A 19,866-nucleotide genomic window follows, 5' to 3' on the forward strand; every position below is an offset into this window, starting at 1 on the left:
GGTTTTCCCGGCGTCTCCGGGGGAAGCTTCCTCCCTTCCCGCCTACCATCACTACGTGACTACCACCATCATCAAGGGAGAATTTTACACACCAATTGATCCCCAAGGATTAATCCAATCCAAAACATGTCTTAAACCCTACAATTAAAGGCCCAGAGCAGCCAAATTCGCCATCTGTTACAATGGCAACTCAACCCGGTGGATCTAGAACTCCCTGAACCTTTCCCATGACGATCCTAAATGTAAACGTCACCCACCACCACCGCCTCTCGGACCAAAATTCTGATTCATCCATTGTTGTTATTAAATTCGCACAAGTCAAACTTTGCCTGGCTTCAATTCCTCCCTACCTATCTACCTACCTAGGAGGTGCGTGTGTGTGAGAGAGAAAAATTTTCTTGTTGTCTGCAGGTGCAGGGATCGGGATCGAAAGACTGGCCGGCCAGCCAGCCAAGGTACCTACATAAGCCCAGCCAGCGCGTACATGAAGAGCTGCCGTGAAACCCGGCGGATGTTGGAACTAACGCCGCGCCAAGATTATGGGTTGGGTTCCTTGTGACGATCGGGTTTGCCTTCTTTCTTTCTTACAGGAGGTAAGTAGAGATTGGGATTGGATTGGAATTGCGATTGTAGTAGGGAGGGGTGGGATATATTGTATTATGTAGTAGAATTAGTATAGGCAGACAATTAGTCGGTACGGAGTAGAGAAAGGATGATGAATCATGGACTGGACTGTGGTTGTGATGGATGTGATCCATCGATCCGAGGAGGTCTGGGCGAGGGATGAAGAGGGCTGGTATTGTGTATCGCTACTGTATGGTATTACGCGGGTTACGCGCGTGTGCATGTGACCGGTATCGGCTGGGACATGTGACCTCGGGTGAGTTGCCTGAGTTGCTCACCCCCATCAATCAACAACAGCACTTCTTAAACCATCGCTCTGGCTTTTTCTGGTTGGTTTGGTTTGAGTGCTGTTGTTGGAATATATATCCAGTGATAGAATTGTCCTGAGGTATCTAGAAACACAGCCAAATCAACACAACGTCCCAGTATCTAACCCCATACCCATACCCATACTCATACCCATACTCATACCCATACCCGATCCATAAATCCCGACTCCCGATTCCACCCGATTGAATTCATCCGCCATCCAAACCCAGTATACCACCATCGTAGATTGACCACCCATACTCATCATCCATCCCAAACATAACACTCACCACCACATACACACTAAACCAACCTCCTACCCCCCCAAAGAAAAGCAAAAAAAATGTCTCCATCCCCAATCTACACCCCCCAAGACACCCCCTTCTTCAAAAGCCATCGAAACCGACTCACCAAAACCCGCACCAAGCAACTCCTCCGCGCCGCGAAACGCACATATAATGATCCCCCGCCTCCCCCGGGGCTTGGCGAGTGCTGCGGGAGCTCGTGTGATCCGTGCGTGACGGATCTGTGGAAGGAGGAGTTGGCGGTTTGGCGGGAACGGTGGGGGGAGGGGGCCGTGGAGGGGGGATCGAACTTGAGTTTGAGTGTGAGTTCTGAGGATAAGGAGGGGGGTGAGGAGAAAGATGGAAAAGATAGGGTGGTAGGGTGTGTGAAGGAGAAGATGCCGGGGGGTTGGGAGTGGTGAGATGAATTTTATTCATCTGTTTATCTACCTTTTTATCTCAGGTCTGTGGGGGTGGGTGATGGATGGGATGGTTGTGCTATGGTTGGTTTTTTATTTATTTCTTAAGATGATGGCAAGGGTGTGATTCTGATGATGATACCAGACCTACACTTGGACTCCTCGAAATGGTGGAGATGCTTGGCTCGATGAGTGGATGTCTCTGCTCGGCCGATGTCAGTAGACAGGCCAGCTGGAGTATCTCATCCGGATAATTGTCAGCATCGCTCGATCAGAACCTATGACAGGTTGGGTTCATCTGATACAAAGAAGACTGGGGAGTCTTCATCGCGCTGATTTACTCAGCGATACTATGACTACGGGGCAAATCAGTAGGGCTAAGAGCTAACATGAGCGGAGAATAGTGCATTGCAGTTGCTCAGAGCATTCTCTTATGATACGAAGTCCAGTCCAGTCCAATCAAGCTACGTTCACCTCACTTCCCACCGGCACTCTCGCTTCATACTCCAACACCAGACGAACCTCCTTTCCCGGCTCCAATTTCATCACCCATTTGATCTCCCCATTCACTCCCAGTTTAGCAGTCCCCTTTCCTTCTTTCTCCAACGGCAATGTCACCTCATCGCCCAAAACATTCAGCCCTTTTGGCTCCAGAATCTGCACTCCGACCCGCTCATCCTCACTAACCGGCACCTGATCCATCACCGTGACATCCACAGCATTGCTCCTGGTGTTCTTCACCACGCACGTCCGTCGGAACACCGCCGCCGTCTCCTTATTGAAGAAACCACCTGTCACTGGTTTCACGATGGGCTTTCCATACGTCACTTGGATGGACGGGTCCACGCCCAGAGACAGCGTAAACGACTCATTCGGCGAGCAGCTCGGCACTTGAGTAGTACCCAGGAACGTCCCGTCGATGGTCATGCCCACTTTGCCGCGGAGAATGTTCACGGATGAGCTATTCTTGATTTCGGCACGGAGGAACGCTGCGGCGCGGTGCTTGGGAACGATCACGTAGGCGAGGGACACCGAATCGAGGTCCAGTTCCGCCAGGACATGTCGACGAGGCACGCTGGAGGGCGCGAGACTGCGACGACCAGGTAGTTCGTATGTAGTGGTCAGGCCGTAGTCCTGCTTGAAAGAGTCCTGGACTTCGAGGCTCGGGACGGGGAGCTCCTCCACAGTGACACTCTCGTCGTCTGACTCCGACCCCGACTCTGGTGTTAGCTTCCCGGTTGAGGCGAGTAGTGTCGGTGGTTGAGCTGGGGCACCAAAGAGGCCTCCTGCAACCGGTCGAGCGAAGGGGGAGGCCGATGCTCCCACCGCTGGCGGTCCAGTGCTATCGGGTGCAGAGGGCTGGGGAGACACGCCGAAAATACCACCTCTTGCTTGCCCAGATGGGTTGTGTGCTTGTCCAAACAGGCTGGAACTGGTCGGTTGTCCGAACGCGCTTGGCTGAGTGCATTGAGTTGGTGGTCGACCGAAGACTGGCTCTGGCTGAAATAGTGGTTGATTGAAGAGTGGCTTTGGGCGTGGCTGCTGTTCCAATCCCTGGTGGTTCGACTTGACTGATGGAAGCGCCTTTTCCTCAGGCACGCTCCGCAGGATCTTATCCCACGATGGCTGGTCTTTGCCCTTTTCAGTCGATTCGACGACCAAATTCCACGTCTGCAACGAGGGAATCCGTTCACCAAGGCCAGCAAACAACGCCTGCGAAGTCGACAGCGTAACCTTGGCATCTCGCCAAGTCTCCGAGCTGACATTGCTGAACTGAGCCCGATAGATCAACTTCGCCGAGGACGAGGGGGTATTGATACTGAGATCATAGCGGGGAGTCCATGACAATCCAGGAACCACATAGGTCAAACGCAACACCACCCCCTTCTTCTCCTCCTCTTCCTCATCGACAATCTTCGGCTTCTCACACATCGAACCCCGTCTACTCGAGACCACCCTCTCCTGCCCATCCAAATGCACAACCACCTGACCAACCATCCGTGTCCAAAACCTCCTCTTCTCAGCCCTCTCCCTCTCCCTCTTCTCCCTCAACTCCTTCCTCTCCCTCACCTTCCTCTGCCTCTCCTTACTCACCTCCTTCAACCTCCTACTCTTCTCCTTCCTCGCCTTCTCCTCCAACCTCTCACACTTCCTCACCCACATCCCCTTCTTCTCCAGCGCCTTCCTCATCTTAATCCCCGCCTGAGCATGCTCCCACGCCTTCTCCCCCCTCACAGTACTACAAATCGTCAAATAACCATTCAACTTCCCCACATTCAACCCATGCCACCCCACCCGGAAACTCGTACTCTGCCGATCCAGAAAATCAATCACCGCCGCTGCAGTCTCCTGTGCACACTGCGCCCGGAGATATTCCTCCTCTGCCGAGGCAACGTTGGCCCTCGCGGACTCGAGATCCGGGGTCCAGACGGTGTCTTCCTCATCAGAGAACGAGGAGTCTTCATCGGAGGAAGAGTCTTCGGAATCGGAGAAAAGGGGATCGCGACGTTTCACGAACTCGGTTTGAATGTCGGTGACGGTTGCGGGACCGGAGCCTACGATGCGAATGGAGTCGATGTCGACGGCGCGGTCGAGACCGTGGATGGTGATTTTGTTAGGGCCGGGCTGGACTTTGGTCAGTAATGTGTCCCTTCTGACCTACACATCGGAGATGAGATGGATGAATGATGGAAGTACATACCTGCACAGCAACAGGAATTTCCCTCGTGATAGTAGCCCGCGAAGGATGAAAGGTAACAGCGGTGGTAGAGAGCTCAGCGAGATCGATCTCGGTCGATGAGATATCAGCCATGTTGATCGAAACCGAAATGGATAGACATGTAATAATACTTCAGCCACGAGACTTCCCAAGCACTTATAAAGAAGTGAAACAGAAGAAAAAGAGGAATACCAAGCAACAGCGAGACAAGCCCAATAAATAGTCCACCATGGAGGGGTAGCTGAACAGTGACGTACTGTGTAACCATCCAGGCACCTGCCGGTGTCTGGGATCGCTGATTGGTCCGTTATGAGACATGGGGGTAGGCTGTGTCCGGATGCTTATTGGTCGGTTGAATGGCTGCGGGAGGTATCCGTGGGGTGAGTCATAACTGCTAACGTTTACTTATGGAGGATCCGAGGTAGACCCGGGTCTTGTTGGTGGTGATGTCTGATGTCTGCGAAGGGGAAACTTGACCGGTCCCTGATTGGGTGGGGATATATAGGTCGTTGACCAATCAGGGATGGGGATGGTCGGAAGGTCTAGCCGTTTGGGGGTTTAAGGTTTGCCAGCCAATGGGAGGGAGACAGGTGGGTGGTGATTATATGTTGCGGGGATGGGGATGGGGATGGTGTGGGATTTGGAGGGTGTCTGGGGAGATGGGAGATAGAATTTGTCGTTCGGTTGGGTTGGTTTGGTTTGTCGGGGAGTTTTGGGGGAGGTGGTTGTGGTTGCTTTGGGGTTATCGGGTCGTGTTGATGGGATTATGTGGGTAGTTATATTGGGTGTGATATGCTGTTGTGGGTATTTTGTTTGTCTATGAATATGATGTTGATGATCTAGTTGAGGGTATTTGATGTACATCACAAGTTACCGGGTGCAAGTTGGGCGTGGGGTCAAATATGGGGTGGAGGTGCGTTGCAACTATATATATATTGCCACCACATCCATAGTAACTTGGGACTATGTCGGAGTCCGAAGTAGAAGGATTACAGATATGCAAAGAAATAAATCTGATTGATAAAAGCTATGCTAAAATAAGATAATATCATCGTCGAATGAGACTCTGGATTGTCCAAGTGATCCTTCCTCAATTCTATTTCTAGAAAGCCGAACTTCTTGATATAGCAATCATTCTCGAGAGACAGACTACTGTGTGCAACCTGACAAAGAGCTGATATGTGGAGATATACATGGGCTCAGGGTAAACATAGTTGAAATCCATGATCGATACTATATCCCAGATAGCTACAGAATACAAATCCGATGATACGAGAAAGTACTAAGCAGAGCATATTCACGATCAATTAGGGCTATATACCAAGGAGAGACATTGAAGCTATAGACAGGTTCAAGGAAGCCGCAAAACAACATCACAATCAAACAAGAATGACAAGGTACATCAAGCGAAGCTAGACACGCCAGAGCCACTGTACAACACCGAGACTAGGAGCACCACTTAGTGCTGGACACCAGCAGCCTGAGAAGACTGGCCAGTGCTGCCAGCCTCGTTACCCCAGTTGCCACCGCTCTTGTCGTGGGAAGAGGCATCAATGTTGCGGTAGGCACCCTCGTCATCGTGGAAAGTCGAGTCGTGCTCAGAGCCACCGGCACCGCCAGCCTTCTGGTACTGGCCACCAGAGGTGCTCGACTGCTCACCGGCGTAGGTAGGGCGCTCAGGGACGACGATGAAGCCACGCTTGTGCTCCCCGTAGAGAGGGGCTGTTATAGGGTTAGCCACGGGTGAGATATGGTATTCACTGGGTAAGATTATGCTTACCAGTAGCAGCCTGAAGGGCCTGGGGAGCGGCCGGGGCAGCAGGGCCTGCTGGGCCTGAGGAGCCTGGGGAGTTCCCGGGGTCTGGGGAGTCTGAGGGCCCTGGGGGGTCTGAGGAGTCTGAGGAGTCTGGGGGGTTTGAGGGGTCTCGGGAGTCTCAGGAGCAGAGTATTGCTGAACGCCACCTGTGATGGGTTAGTATAGAAGATTGCTGAGGATGACTCGAGCAGACGTACCTGCAACAGGAGCAGCGACAACGAAGCCGGTGAGGGCAAGGAAGGAGAGAACAGCGAAGGCCTTCATTTTTGATGGTGTTGAAAGAAGCGAGTAGCTTGATGCTCGAAAGCTGGATTGTGAGAAGGCTGAGGATGTGAGGAGAGAAGCTTGATGATGCTGGTGATGAGAAGAGATGTTGGGGGAGGATTCGAGGCCTCTTTATAGATTTTCACGAGGTCATCGGATAGAGCTCGGCGGGATATTCTGACGAGGCCAACACGGGAATCGGTGGCGATGAGTTCACCGATCATTGCAATAATGGCAGAGTTCATGGTGCCGAGACAATAATTGGATTGCATGCGTGGCTGCTGCAGGGTCCCGATGGATCGTCCCGGATTCTGTCCTGAGATCGGACGTGTTCTCCATCAGGATGACCAGTCACTCTGGCATGGCTGTGCCATCCATTATTGGCAGCAATAGTGGAGTATCATATGCAGGACCCCAGATCTCGGCTCACCGATCCAGCGATGCTGCATGCAAGGGATGCAGCCACATCCAATGCTCGACGCCTGCCCCAGATCCGCCATCGCGCCATCTCAACGATGTTCATGCAATATCGGTCACTGTCTCCTGACGATCACTTTGCGGATTGGAATTGAGATAGACATAGCTTTGTACGGTGCTACATGGTATTGAGAGATAAGAAGACCTGAATGATATGAACTAGAGTCGACATTGTAGCTTAGTATACACCGGGATAAAAGCCTAAAGATGATCGGTCTGTAAGTCACTACGATCGGAGAGAAATGGTGATGTTGATCACCGCCACTTCAAGAAACGACCATCATCTGATATGTCATACTCCCACGTAACAGAATGTCCATATTGAGCCAGTGAACGACAACAACGGCAAGTATCTATAGTTGTATTCTGTTTTATGCACTGACTTAAGAGTAATGCAGAGCCGATGCAGGGGCTATTCGATTCTCGCTGATCCGGAGTTTAGCCTGTGTCGACTGATATGATCTATTATGCCCTGTCTCGATATTCGGTCTGCTACATGTACAAAGTGCTGCAGATCAACAATTATTGGTATATTTACTTCCTACAAGGTTTCAGTGCGGGTGGCGCGGATGCAACGAATAATTTCACTACGAGCACAAGTCAATCTAGCTAAATTATGCCTGTACAAACAGATCCAAGTCAGACTGCGAGCTTGAAGCAATTGCCGAGGAGATTACCCATTCACCTGGTGGTACCCACAGGTATTCTCTTTTCGTAGCATGTGATTCACTTCCTTTCTACCCTGCAACTTGGCCTCATGTTCCTTAGCACTATACCGTGACATCGTGGAAGTGAATCTGTGTACGTACCTCTGCGTGTTCATCATCTTGATTAAACACGGATGGGAGGAGGCCAGTCAGAGCGCGTGATTCTAGGCCCTAGAGACTGTCAGCACTGTATCCCTCGCCACTAACTTTAAGAGCCAATGAGCACAAACTGGTTTCTTCATATCCAGGTTCTATTAATCTGGTCAGTATCTCCGATATATCGCCGGAACAAAAGCACATACCAGGATCGGCATTGCGAGGGAAAGCGCCACCCTCAGACACTACAACGACCTCTATTCGAGGCGCTTCATGGCATCTCATTAGAATTGCATCACCCTGACTACAGAGATCGTCGGCTACCTACCAGACTTGTGCAACTGAGGCTCTATTGCGTTGTCAGTATTTCATTACCACACCAAGTCTGAGGACACGTACTAGCATTGCCACCAGACGGATACTCTACAGCACTGGGAGCCCTTGCGGCTTGGTTGCAATTTTGTCAGTGTCTTTGGAGTATGCTCCGGCTTCAGTGGTTACATACTGGCGAACTTGTTAGGGGGAGGATCTCCCAAGTCCATCGGGGAGTCTTGAGGATGGTCAGTATCTTCATCACAGACGTCTTCAGATCCGGGAGCACATACTAGAATCGGCATTGCGACGAGAAGGGCCACCTTTGGGTTCCACAGTAACCCCAATTCGAGGCTCTAGTCCATACTGTCAGTATCCGGTGATGTTACCTACGTCTCCATGTTAAATGGGAACATACCGGGATTCAAATTGACATTGCGACGAGCGTGTCCAGGTCTAATTTGCTCAGGAACAACGGAGCCAAGCACTTCGTTGAAATCTTGTCAGCATGTTTCAATAATCTCCCTAACCCCACAGACACATACGCTGCGCAGCACCACCAACAAGACCGTCGACGACGCCCCCATGATCGATATCCTGATCTTTGTTGAGATAATTAGTATTGATACCACTGGCACACCTAATTTTAGATTTAACCAAGCACTTACCAGGATTGGGATCAGCAACAGCCAAGGTAGCAGCAAAGAGACAGAAAACGGCGGTAAGCTTCATTGTGATCAATCTTTATAGGGTGATGTTGATTGCTGATGACGATGGTGGTACAAGCATCCTGGCAGACGAGAACCCATGTTCGATTTATATTCTCCTACGGTTGGCCGGTGCAAGGATCAGCTGTCATGACACTGAGACATGACCGAACATCTGCGATGTGATCTTCTCTGGTTTCTCCGGCACAAATGATCGACCCATGCCTGTGTGGTGAGTAGTACTCGCCATATGACCGAGCATCTCCATGTGTCAGTTCCGCACTCCAATAATTGAACGCCTCTGTCATCTTTAATATGTCGGCGTTGATAGCCACTCTGTGATCATCAACTATTGGCTGGCCTAACATGACATGTGCTCTAAGTCTTATTCTAGGACAATATGGAAGCATTGGGCCCGATCTAGCCCCTGTGACAGTCGTCTATCCGACTGTCATACTGTCACCACCCCCATTGGACACATCCAACTGCCGATACACCCCTATTAACCCGATAAGTCAAGCCATCGAGACTGACACAATCGGCCTCTATTCAGACCGAGATACTCCGTACACGACCAACATTAACCTCCACCCCGACTATACCCCTATCCTCACCCCACCCACTCCTTCTCCGAGAACTCCTACCCAACTCTCTTCCTCAAAAAATCCGCCTCAATCCAAACCTCCTCCCCTTTCTCCCCATCCACATATTTATACCTCTCTTCCGTCTTCCACCAAACATACCCTAACCTCTCATACCACAAAACCACCGGAAACCCCCCTTCCTCCTCCTGCTTCACCCTCAACATCTGCCTCCTCTTCTCCCCCGCCCCATCAACATAATACCCCTTACTCGTGGTATTCACGGTAAGATACTCGCACCTCGGACTCCCATACGGCTCTTTCGTAGCCAACGCCTCCACCAGCGTCATCGCTTCCCGTCCCAGTCCACCAGCCCGATACTCAGGCAGAATGAAGAATGTCTGAATAGTGAGAATGGATCGATCGGCACGGGCGAGATCAGGGTCTGGTGGATCGGCGTAGGAGTCTAGGGAGATGTGACCTGCGTGGATGGGGGTAGAGGATTCATTAGGCTCGGGGTTGGGGATGGTGATCCAGAAGAAGGACTTTAAGCCGGCGTCTTGCTTTTCGCGCCACGAGAGGAGGACATCGTCGGTGGAGTGCCAGCCGCAGATGGTGCGGTGGTGCTGGAGGAGGGTGTATTCCGGGGGATGGTGGAGGTTTATGGGGGTTAGGGTTGCCATTGTTCTGGTTTCACTTTGATGGAGGTGGAATGTGGATGTATAGATGGTTATATTTTCTAGAATGAAATAAAGAACTCTATGCAAAAATCTATCAAGTTAGAGAGTATCCCCGTTGGAGGTTTATCTATGGAAAAGTGAGTCATCGAGGGATGCACTAGTCTCGGGACTCGGGAGGATTTCCGGGCGTTCATCGTGATAAGATTGATGATTTATCGGATGGGGTGGAGCGGGATCCCTGGTGGATCCTAAACCCGTCCATACTTTCCGAGTTCCGAGTGTGGCATTAAATTGTAGATTGAGTTGCCATTTGATTTGGGTTAATGATTTGGGTTAAGTGTGACTGGTTTTCTGTCCATATGCTGAGGTTCGATGCATCAAGGATTGCAGTAGGCAGTCATTGGTTAAAATGGTCCACTTGGGTGGCTGTGACTCCACTTTAGCCACGATCTGACTACGTCGGACTGTGTATGGTATGCTTCCGAGACCAGAGTAGATGGCCTATGGCATTGAATTCCTTCTGAGATGTATGGTCAATAGATCTGATGAGTGGAGTTCGCTTCCTTCTATATCTCGGAGATACCCTGAGTAAGAGACTATTTTCCACCTCAACGTATTCCAACAACTTGCGTAGCTACTCTCGCGTCTCAAAGGTCGTAACAGGCTCTTGCCAAATCTTATGCTATTTTTCCCGGCTAGTATACATGCTAATATAGCCATCCCTCTTCCTTTGTGAGACTCCTCCTTGTTAAGATCGGATAACTGCCATGTATAGCCTGAAGTCCTCCCACAGCTTCTACGCCCTTTGTTGCACTTCGAAGCATATTACGGATATTTATGAGCCTCGTCACATTTTCTCACAGGTAATACTCGTAGTCTCTCTGCAAGAAACAGGCTATCTCCACTACAGAGCACATTTTGTTCGACATCGGAAAGTTCCCATCATCCCTCTATACGCCATTTCCTAACCCTACTCATATAAAAATCTTGCATGCCACTCGGGGGTTGAAAAAGCTTTGCTTATTTCCTTTATGTATTACCTGCTTCATCCGACATCAACCCTAAGAAATCTCTATCTTTATCCATCATCCTCCTAAACCACAACCCCCAAATCAACCCTCCCTCTCCATCTACACAAAAATGCCCTTAGCCCTCAATGAATTACTCATCCTCGCCGAACTCTGCACCGAAATTACCCTCGACCTTCTTAAATGTCTAGAATGGCTTTGTACATTTCTCACATCTCTCACAAACACCATTATTGACATACTACAATGGGTGTTCAATCTAATACCCACTAACTACCAAATACTTCTCATATCTACCGTGATCAATACCTTCCAGTTAATGGTAGGTATTCTCAGAGAGATACTGATGCGTTGTCTTACGGAGGTGGTTATCTATTGGATGTTGGGGATGAGCGAGCTTTCGGGTTTATCGAAGGTGCTTGGTGGGTTGGTGGTGGGTTTGGGGAGATGGGTGGTTCGGGGGTTGGGTAGATTGGGGAGTGTGGCTGGGGAGGGGGAGGGGCAGGAGGGGCAGGGGTTGATGATAGTGGTGATTCGGGAGTTGGTTATGTTTGTGGGGTTTGTGGTTGTGGGGTGGTTGCAGGTGTTTGTGAGGGTTTGGGAGGTGGTTTGGGGGAGTAGGTTGGGGTATTAGGGGGGTTAGGAGGGTTATTGTTGGGGTTTTTGGTATGGCTGGTTAGGGTGTTGTTTGTAAGGGCGGGTTTGGATTGTTGTTAGTTTGGATACCCGATTGATTTGTTTGTTGTGGTGGAGGGAGAAAGGATATAATTTAGAGGGATGTCTTCTGGTTGTTGTTATGGTTGGATGAGGGTTGATTATTGTGGATTGACTTCACCAGGAACATGTGGTAGAGTTCAGCTCTTCCTTGGGGGCCTGCTAGTCATCTACACTCTTCTTTCCATCATGCAAAACATACGAAGGCCGTGGTGACTGCTGTTGAAGGTGCGATGGAGATGGATGATGCCATTTGATTACCAGATGACAGGATGGTTTGAAGGGCAGCACAGAGGAATGTTTTAAAATCAGTTTTTTCTCCTAAAGAAAAGGGGCTATTACTGTTATAATAAGCATTATAGTAAAAGAGAGGTTTATAAATTAGAGAGTATTGGTAAAGACATATTATCGATGCGGTTATTGATGGTGCTGCTGAGTAGAAAGACAGGGATCAGGGTGGGTGTTGATTGCTTGCTCAAGAGCCCGTCTCATGACATGCACCGGGGCAGGTCGTTTCGTGAACAGTTCGTACTGAATGATACCCTGCTCGAGGAGAAGGACTAGGCCGTCGACGATGACCCATTTGGAGGATCTTGTGTTAATTTTCTTTCGAATGGGGGTTTGGGGGTGTCCGTAGGCCACCTGTTTTGTTAATGACAACCTCTATGTTGTGATAGAAGACCGGGTTCGGCAAAGAAAGGATACATACATCGATTAAGACTCCCCCGGTAGGGCTTTGAAGCCATGCGTCGGGTATATGTAGTGACACAGGGGATTGGCTCATGTCGAAGGCTGGTAGACATGCTGCGATGATTGTAGGTTGGCGGAGGTGTTCTGGCCAGGGGTCAGAAGAACGTAGGACCTGAATGTGAAGACGCGTGCCTGTATTAGAGTCGGCCCAGTGGGAGTAGTAATCCGCGAGGGTTTGTGCGTTTGCGATTGTGCGGTTGTAAATGCAGATTTGTCGAACACCTAGTTGGTAGCATGCGTATATGGCAGCGCGGGCCATACCACCTGCACCGATAATCAAGGCGGTTATGCCCGGACGAATAGCATTTGCAGGGGAGAGATGTTTGTGGATGCAGTCTCGGATGCCGATGTAGTCGGTATTATGACCTTTGAGAGTGATAGCCCCATCTGGACGGGCTTGTTCGATGGTGACGGTGTTGACGGCTTGGATGTCCTTGACATCGGGACTAATTTCGTCTAGAAAAGGAAGCACGTCGGATTTATAAGGAAGTGTAATGGCCACGCCACCATGGTCTGCGCTGTGAAGCAGACGGTGGATATCCGAAAAGTCATCACTGCAGACGATGTTGTATACGTGTGGTAGGCCGCAGGCAGTGTACGCGGCGTTGTGCATTGCTGGGGACAAACTGTTTGCTACGTTCTGGCCAAAAACTGTGAATTTTCTCTTGGGGAGGAGGTAGCACGAGACGAGTGCTCGTTGGACTGATTCAAGGGTGAGACCTGTATCCTGCATGGATGGAGGGACTACAGGAGATAGAGTCGGATTGAGACAGATGGAGCTTCGACCTTGTAGTCCTGTATGGTAGATGATGACTGGAAAGTTTGATTCGCTCATGTGTTGTTGTAGAGCGATACAAGAAAGACTATCAGCAGGCACGTTTGCTTCAGCAGTAACGCGCAATGCATCAAACCCACTTGAACGTGCTCTTTCGAGGAGCGAAGCCAATTCAGCACACTGACTGCCGCTCAATGGTGTCGACTGCTGATAGGTGGCGATGATCTTGGTGTGACCCTTGATGCTATTCAACTCCCGGAATGGGCCACTATCAAGTGGACATGCCAGAACATCTGGTGCAAGCCGCAAAAGGCTTTCTAAAAGCTCTGGCTGCATTGGAGAACGGGTCTCAACAAACACCGGAACTCTCGTATGTTTTCGGACGGTCGCCATGTGCTTGACAAGCTTGTCAGTGAATGCATGCTCTGCAGTGACTGCAGCGGAATCGATGATAAGGTTGATTGCATCCACTCCACTTTCCAACACTTCGAGATCAGGCTCTGTCTCCAACCAGCTCAACGGAGCCTGCAAGGCATACGTATGAGAGGGAGAGAATGGCTCAGAGGAATAGAGCACACGACAAGCACGCCCGAGAATGCGACCAAGAAACCCTAAAAACACCCGTTCGGTCTCTTTGAGCTTCATATATGCCGGCAGTGGGCGACCAACCGAGTCGGTCGACTCCTGCCTGCGGTTGAAAAAGTCAAAATTGGAGCATGATTGGAAGAATTGGTTGCCTGCTGCATAAATCCGACTGAATGTGTCCAGGCTGGTGGCGATAAACTGCCGCAGATCTGCTGGGCCTCTTCTGATATAGACGACAGGATGGTTTCGCGCAAAGTCCTTCAAAAGCTGCTGCTGCTGGTGATTGCCCGACCAGCCCAATCCGACAATGACACATCCGGTGGAGTTTCTTTCGAGCAGAGATCGAGTCACCTCGAGCTCCGACTCACGGTATCGCGCCGACCCATGTCGCGCGATGTATTCCTGCGGAGACAACTGCACTTCCTGACGGAACGCAGCATCAAAGTCGATGAACCGGCGCCGCAATGCAACCGACGCGATGATTCCTAGAATCTTCTTCCCCGCGCCAACAAAGCCTACAAGCAGCACCGTGGCATCTGCACTATACCGGCGTGAATCCTCGAAGATGGGGGAATGCCTCGATGGGGAACGTGGATCAGACATGAGTCTCGCCAATTGTAGGCTCTTTGATTGCTGCAGGAAGTTGTCCAGCTTCCTTGATGAAATCCGAGGGTTCACCTAAGGTCATACCAGATCACGTGACCAGGCTGAACTCAATCGTGCCACCTCTGCAGTGGGATAATGCTCAGCTTGCGAATGGACATTGATCGGGCATATACCATGCCCAGTCCCCGACCTTCGAAACGGCAGCGCATTGGTCGTGCCTGCGATCAGTGTCGACACCGCAAGTCCAGATGCGACGGGGAGCAGCCGGTGTGTTCCATTTGTCGATCTACAGGCAGGGCTTGTACCTATCAGATTGCCAGTCGTCACCGAGGATTGCAGTCAGGATACGTTCGCAGCCTGGAAGTGGCACTAGGGCTTGTGCTCGATAGGTTCCCCGGCAACGAAGGCAGTCTGCGCCGTATCTTGCGTGACACGCGACAACACACGCTGGAGGTGGCCAGTGAATTGGCAGATCGAGGGCGGCATTCCAAGCTCGCCAGAGATGTGGGCCGGCTTCTCAATGGCGAGACAGACAAAGGTCAATCACCAAGCGATGATGACCCTGAATCTGAAGTGATGTGCGCTGTTGATGAAAACGGAGGCGAGAGGCAAGCCACTCAACCTCCCAAGGAATCAGCATCCCCGAGTGACTGCCTGGATTGTCCTTTCCCAGAAAACAGCGATCGGTTGTTGCAGTTTTATTTTACCCATATCCACAGCTGGTTTCCCATTGTGGAGCGGCGAGAGGTTCTTCGCAGCCTGCATACCCCTCCACAGGCATCTAAATCGGCTAGAGATGTGTCTTGCCGTCTGGTCCTGTGGGCCATTGTCGCCTACTCGTCTGCCATGGATGATACACTGGAAAAAAGCCACGGTCCGATGCAGATCGCCCATGCCATTCGACTTCAAGTCCTTATGGCCCCTGACGAGGCAGAAATAGGCCACCTCCAATCCCTGTTGATTATCACTCTCCTCCACCTGGGCTGGGGGGACCTTCGCTTGGCGTGGCTGCTTGCTGGAGAGGTCACCAGGATGCTGATGATGCTGCCCGAGTCTTCCCGGACGGTCCGGTATCAGCATACACTGCACGGATGTATTCTCCTCGACAATCTTATATCCGGCATTCTAGACAAAGCTCCCGGTATTTCTCTGGACGATGTGAGCCACTGTGAACCTGTGAGTGAGGACGATGTGGACGAATGGGAACTGTGGACTGGAGAAAAAGTGGCCGCCAAGGGTCCATTGCGGTCCCTGAGCACCTTTAATCTCATCAACGAGTTGATGAAGTTGCTCGCTCGAATCCTGACATATCCTTCTGGGACATCTTCCATCTAGGATCTAGTCGATCTACAACGCTTGCGGGCACTGGTAAGGGAAAGGCGGCCATATGGAGGGGACTCTGCTAGCCCTTCCCTTCTGACTTTGCATCTCACCGCCGACTTTGTGGTGTTTTGCCTTGCTCTGCACAAAGCGGATTCAACAGTCGGACAACTAGCCCTGCACAGTCTCCATACCACGGTTGATATGCTGGATACCTATGTTCGACTTACTGGGACGGCCAAGTCGTCTCCCCTGCTACGCTGCTTCATCTTCCAGGCCTATCGGTGTCTGCGTATTGTTCCCATGTCAAGTCCAACGGGACCATTGCATGGCCGATTAGTCCACCTTATACACCAGCTGAAGCTAACTAATAGCGAGACCAACGCCCCGGAGGCCCTTTTTACATGGCTTCCGGGTCGGAGACTGTCTGGCCCTATGACTGTCTATAACGAGTACCATCTCAATTTGGGGAATCCGGACCACCAGATGGCAACCCCCGAATTATCCATCACACCCGTGATTCCTATGCCTGGCCAACTTGATCAGACAGAAGATTTTGATGCCCTGTTTGAGGAAATGGTCTCTTCGAGCCCGCAAACACGGTATGTCATTCGTATTGGTCATTATCACAGCTAACATATGAAGGGGCGAGCCCACGTTCGCTGAGAACCTGGGATTTTATGCTGGGAATCTGGATGCCGATTTTCTTGAACAGCTGCAACACATCCCAGACACTAGTGATAATCTATAAACAGCCACAACTAAAGGTTCAACTCATAGGCCAGCTGCTTCCAAGCTTGTATTCCCCGATGAGCATGCGTCTGAGGAACGCTCGGATCGGGGTCCGACATCGTTCTAGAGAACAATTCCATCGACACCCATCCTTCGAATCCCAGGTCTTTCAAGATGACTCGCGCAACTTCCACCACCGGGAGGTATCCGCCTCTATCCTCTTCATAGAGGAACAATCGTGCATTCCGGCTCCAGTTCATGCGGGCTGGCTGACCTTCGACGTGGAACGGATGGCCGGGGACCAACGGCTGCTGCATCTTTTCGGCATCGACGACCTGAACATAAAACACCTTCTTCACGTCGATCGTCTTCTTTAAACGGGCCAGCGACTCGGCCAGAACGGTGTCTGCATCAGGGACCTTTCCATCAAGACTGGTGGGATCGGCCCACACCCGCCCGGCGATGTTGAAGGTATCCAAACAACAGCCAAAATTCGGCCGGTCGACGCGCTGAATAATCTCCCACATGGCATCCCATGTCGAGACGTATGTTCCCCAGGCCAGACTCTCGTATGCAAATCGAACCACCGGGGTTTGTTGCAAGCCCAGGTCGGCCACCTCCTTCATGTCGGACACGATCAGATCCAGGTCCCCCGAGATGCCATCTGGTTGAAAATTGGACGGGATCTGAATAATATCGGTTCCTAGGATCTTGGTAATCTTGAACCAGGTATGGAGTTTGGCGATTTTCTGTTGGTGGAATTGTCGATCGAGCAGGCCCTCGTAGAACATGAAGGGCTGTAACCCGATGACTTGCAGGCCGTGCTGGTCGCAAATAGCCCTGGTTTCTCGGGCGGCGGCGAGGAGAGTGTCTTCATTGGGTTCGCCTTTTCCTTTGGCCAGGTACTCGAGATCCTCGTGGAAGATTTCCACCCCCTTGAACCCGGCCTGGGCGATCTGGGATAACTTCTCGGGGAGGGAATGAACCCAGGCCCGACTGACGGACATGGAGGCGATGGCTGGTTGGCATGGCATGGCATGGCGAGTGGGAGTAGAATTGTGTCTGAAGTCTGAAATATGGAGGCAGCAAACAACTGGATTCTTATAGATAAGGGTACGTCTACGTCAGGGCCCACTGTGAGGTCATCGGCAAAGCCCTCATCCGCCCCTCAGAAGTTGATCGCCGAACTCTCCTCTGCAGCCTGGCGCAGCACCGACCAGGCCCCTGCCACAGGGACTCGCTGACTGGCATCATCCCCGCACCAGAGTCGATACTGCTCCAGCATCTGATGACCAATCACCTCGGTTCCCTCCACCGTGGCCCAACCGTGCTTTTGAGCTGCCTTGAGGAATCGGGTTTTTCTCGGCTTGAAGCACATGTCCAGGAAAACACCTTTCTTCGGGCTGGATAGAATGGCATCGACTATCCGATGTACCTCCTTTTCTTCTGCAGTGCTGGGCTCAGCATCGGGCACGGTTCCGACAATGTAAAAAGGCAAGTCAGCCACTTGCTCCGCACGCTCCACGTGGATCATTTCGAGAGTGTCGTATTCCTTCTTGGTGTCTTCCAGCAGAGCAGTCACCTCACTTCGATCCCGATTGATGATATAAATGGGATTGCATCCCAGCTGGACATGCAGCGTGAACACGGCCGCGCGACAGGCACCCCCAGCCCCAACAATCACCGCCGGTCGGTTTCTTCCTTCTTCCCTGGCCCCGAGCAGACAGCCTTGGATTCCCCTCCAGTCGGTGTTGGTTCCTCTTAGTGACCCATCCGCGGCTCGATAGACGTTGTTGCATGCCTGCAACCGTGTAGCATATTCATCCAGGCCGTCGAGATGATCCATGATGGTGCGTTTGTAGGGCATGGTCACTACACCACCAGCAAAGGTGGGCTGATGGAAGAGAGCCATTGCATCTTCGACAGTGGGACATTCTTGGGAAATGAACTCCCAGTCATAGCCCAGGGACTTGAAGGAATAGTTGTGCATCGGGGGAGCGATGGAATGGGTGACGCCCACCCCAACGAGGTAGGCGAATCTCCGTTGATCTTGATTCTGGACCGACATGTTGTGAGCTGCTTCATGGACGAGATTGAGTTGTCATTCCAGCCTTTAAATTCGTCCCGGCAATGACCACAACCGACGGGCATCCCTTTAGCCGAACCCGGATCTTCCCCGCTCGATTCATGCTATAAATATACCCCGCATGAGCTGAACAATCAATCAACCATTCATCTCTATCATCCCATCATGCCAGACCTCCACTCCCTCCCCACCGGCTCCCGTCCCGAACACGCCATCCGCAACAACGGCCCTTGCGACCTCGCCTTGGAGCGCTACCTGCTCCGCGAACTCGCCGAAGGATGGCCCTGCTACCGCGACGCCTGCGAATGGGAGAACCTGCGCTCCATCTTCCACCCAGAAGCCCACATCTATACCACCTGGACGGGACTAACACACCACCGCTCATTCATCGAAGCCTCGCAGGCCGGCATGGACAAGGGGGCATTCATCATGCACCGCATCCACGGCAGCACGACGGACATCAACCCCGAGGGTACCCGAGCAGTTACTAAAATGAAAGCCACTATTACGCAGCGATTCAACAACCTACCCTGTGTGTCTGGGGGAGTCTGCGAAGCAGACGCCGAAAGTGATTGCCGGTTTATCTTTTTCTGGCAGAAGATGGCTGGTCCGGAGTATCCGGAGCTGGAGGGGCAGTGGAGGGCGTATTTTGTACGTCATTGGTATGAGAAGGATAAGTTGATTGCGGTGACGCCAGATCGGGTGCCGGTGTTGGATCATCAACGGTTGCAGAATTATCCTCCGGGGTATCGCCATCTGGCGTATTTGCAGGAGGAGACGATGGGGGTCAAGGTGTTGTTGGATTTACCGGGACATCGACGTGAGGGGGGGAGTGTGAATGGGAAAAAGCATGATTTGTTGTATTGGCAGGCTAAGGAGTGGGTTGAGGGGGGGGAGTTGGAGATGTAGTTTGCTTGGGTGTCTGGTTGTATACAGCAGTCGGTTATCAAGTGGTTCAGGTCTCTGGGACATGACCGTCTTCATAGAAGTTTAGTAATTTCTAAATGGTGTCTCAATAGGGTTATCCAACATATGCATGATCTAGATTATCCAAATGAACATTACACATTGAGCTTCATCCATGTACCCTCTAAGCTTCCTACTCAATATCCCCCATATGCCACACGCTACTACCAAACCGTCAACCCACAGACAACCCTAACTCATGGCTAAGTACAACCTGATAACCCCAACCAGTAACCTAAAACCCCTCAAACCCTCCTCAGAGAAACCTCTTACCCTAGGCTATATCCATACCCGACCTCCACCAACCCC

At 51.4% G+C, this 19,866-nt stretch overlaps 10 protein-coding genes across 10 annotated transcripts; 3 read left to right on the top strand and 7 right to left on the bottom strand.

The window, feature by feature from the left end:
• Window positions 1-1,194: 1,194 nt before the first annotated feature.
• Window positions 1,195-1,898, top strand: BO94DRAFT_67642 (uncharacterized protein). The gene is made up of 2 exons (XM_025617597.1): window positions 1,195-1,720; window positions 1,782-1,898. Exon 1 carries the CDS (start codon window positions 1,277-1,279, stop codon window positions 1,637-1,639), a length of 363 nt encoding a protein of 120 aa, XP_025467334.1. The 5' UTR covers window positions 1,195-1,276; the 3' UTR covers window positions 1,640-1,720; window positions 1,782-1,898.
• A 148-nt stretch (window positions 1,899-2,046) lies between these two features.
• On the bottom strand, window positions 2,047-4,576 carry BO94DRAFT_624327 (uncharacterized protein). The gene is made up of 2 exons (XM_025617211.1): window positions 4,338-4,576; window positions 2,047-4,261 (listed from the first exon to the last, which is right to left on the bottom strand). The coding sequence occupies exons 1-2, from the start codon at window positions 4,446-4,448 to the stop codon at window positions 2,096-2,098; spliced, it is 2,277 nt and encodes a 758-aa protein (XP_025467335.1). The 5' UTR covers window positions 4,449-4,576; the 3' UTR covers window positions 2,047-2,095.
• Window positions 4,577-5,814: 1,238 nt separating this feature from the next.
• BO94DRAFT_546364 (uncharacterized protein) lies at window positions 5,815-6,435 on the bottom strand (the record flags this gene model as incomplete). The annotated part of the gene is made up of 2 exons (XM_025613291.1): window positions 5,815-6,317; window positions 6,369-6,435. The coding sequence occupies 2 exons, from the start codon at window positions 6,433-6,435 to the stop codon at window positions 5,815-5,817; spliced, it is 570 nt and encodes a 189-aa protein (XP_025467336.1).
• A 1,308-nt stretch (window positions 6,436-7,743) lies between these two features.
• On the bottom strand, window positions 7,744-8,759 carry BO94DRAFT_585695 (uncharacterized protein; the record flags this gene model as incomplete). The annotated part of the gene is made up of 10 exons (XM_025615709.1): window positions 7,744-7,790; window positions 7,850-7,870; window positions 7,922-7,972; window positions 8,044-8,064; window positions 8,115-8,162; window positions 8,221-8,265; window positions 8,321-8,383; window positions 8,446-8,514; window positions 8,573-8,629; window positions 8,696-8,759. The coding sequence occupies 10 exons, from the start codon at window positions 8,757-8,759 to the stop codon at window positions 7,744-7,746; spliced, it is 486 nt and encodes a 161-aa protein (XP_025467337.1).
• Window positions 8,760-9,069: 310 nt separating this feature from the next.
• On the bottom strand, window positions 9,070-10,070 carry BO94DRAFT_535231 (uncharacterized protein). The gene has a single exon (XM_025611733.1). It carries the CDS (start codon window positions 9,996-9,998, stop codon window positions 9,375-9,377), a length of 624 nt encoding a protein of 207 aa, XP_025467338.1. The 5' UTR covers window positions 9,999-10,070; the 3' UTR covers window positions 9,070-9,374.
• Window positions 10,071-12,130: 2,060 nt separating this feature from the next.
• BO94DRAFT_596337 (putative pentafunctional AROM polypeptide) lies at window positions 12,131-14,458 on the bottom strand. The gene is made up of 2 exons (XM_025616251.1): window positions 12,447-14,458; window positions 12,131-12,400 (listed from the first exon to the last, which is right to left on the bottom strand). The coding sequence occupies exons 1-2, from the start codon at window positions 14,448-14,450 to the stop codon at window positions 12,155-12,157; spliced, it is 2,250 nt and encodes a 749-aa protein (XP_025467339.1). The 5' UTR covers window positions 14,451-14,458; the 3' UTR covers window positions 12,131-12,154.
• A 169-nt stretch (window positions 14,459-14,627) lies between these two features.
• On the top strand, window positions 14,628-16,524 carry BO94DRAFT_596340 (uncharacterized protein; the record flags this gene model as incomplete). The annotated part of the gene is made up of 3 exons (XM_025616252.1): window positions 14,628-15,739; window positions 15,833-16,375; window positions 16,419-16,524. The coding sequence occupies 3 exons, from the start codon at window positions 14,628-14,630 to the stop codon at window positions 16,522-16,524; spliced, it is 1,761 nt and encodes a 586-aa protein (XP_025467340.1).
• Window positions 16,473-17,548, bottom strand: BO94DRAFT_535232 (sugar phosphate isomerase/epimerase family protein). Its single transcript, XM_025611734.1, has one exon. It carries the CDS (start codon window positions 17,537-17,539, stop codon window positions 16,535-16,537), a length of 1,005 nt encoding a protein of 334 aa, XP_025467341.1. The 5' UTR covers window positions 17,540-17,548; the 3' UTR covers window positions 16,473-16,534.
• A 53-nt stretch (window positions 17,549-17,601) lies between these two features.
• BO94DRAFT_492440 (shikimate dehydrogenase family protein) lies at window positions 17,602-18,573 on the bottom strand (the record flags this gene model as incomplete). Its single annotated transcript, XM_025609181.1, has 1 exon — window positions 17,602-18,573. The coding sequence occupies one exon, from the start codon at window positions 18,571-18,573 to the stop codon at window positions 17,674-17,676; it is 900 nt and encodes a 299-aa protein (XP_025467342.1). The 3' UTR covers window positions 17,602-17,673.
• Window positions 18,574-18,741: 168 nt separating this feature from the next.
• On the top strand, window positions 18,742-19,500 carry BO94DRAFT_516863 (putative pathogenesis associated protein Pep2; the record flags this gene model as incomplete). The annotated part of the gene is made up of 1 exon (XM_025609972.1): window positions 18,742-19,500. Exon 1 carries the CDS (start codon window positions 18,757-18,759, stop codon window positions 19,498-19,500), a length of 744 nt encoding a protein of 247 aa, XP_025467343.1. The 5' UTR covers window positions 18,742-18,756.
• Between the last annotated feature and the right edge of the window lie 366 nt (window positions 19,501-19,866).

The sequence above is a fragment of the Aspergillus sclerotioniger genome (genome assembly GCF_003184525.1).
Source record: "Aspergillus sclerotioniger CBS 115572 chromosome Unknown BO94scaffold_14, whole genome shotgun sequence".
In the NCBI taxonomy this organism is placed as follows: domain Eukaryota; kingdom Fungi; phylum Ascomycota; class Eurotiomycetes; order Eurotiales; family Aspergillaceae; genus Aspergillus; species Aspergillus sclerotioniger.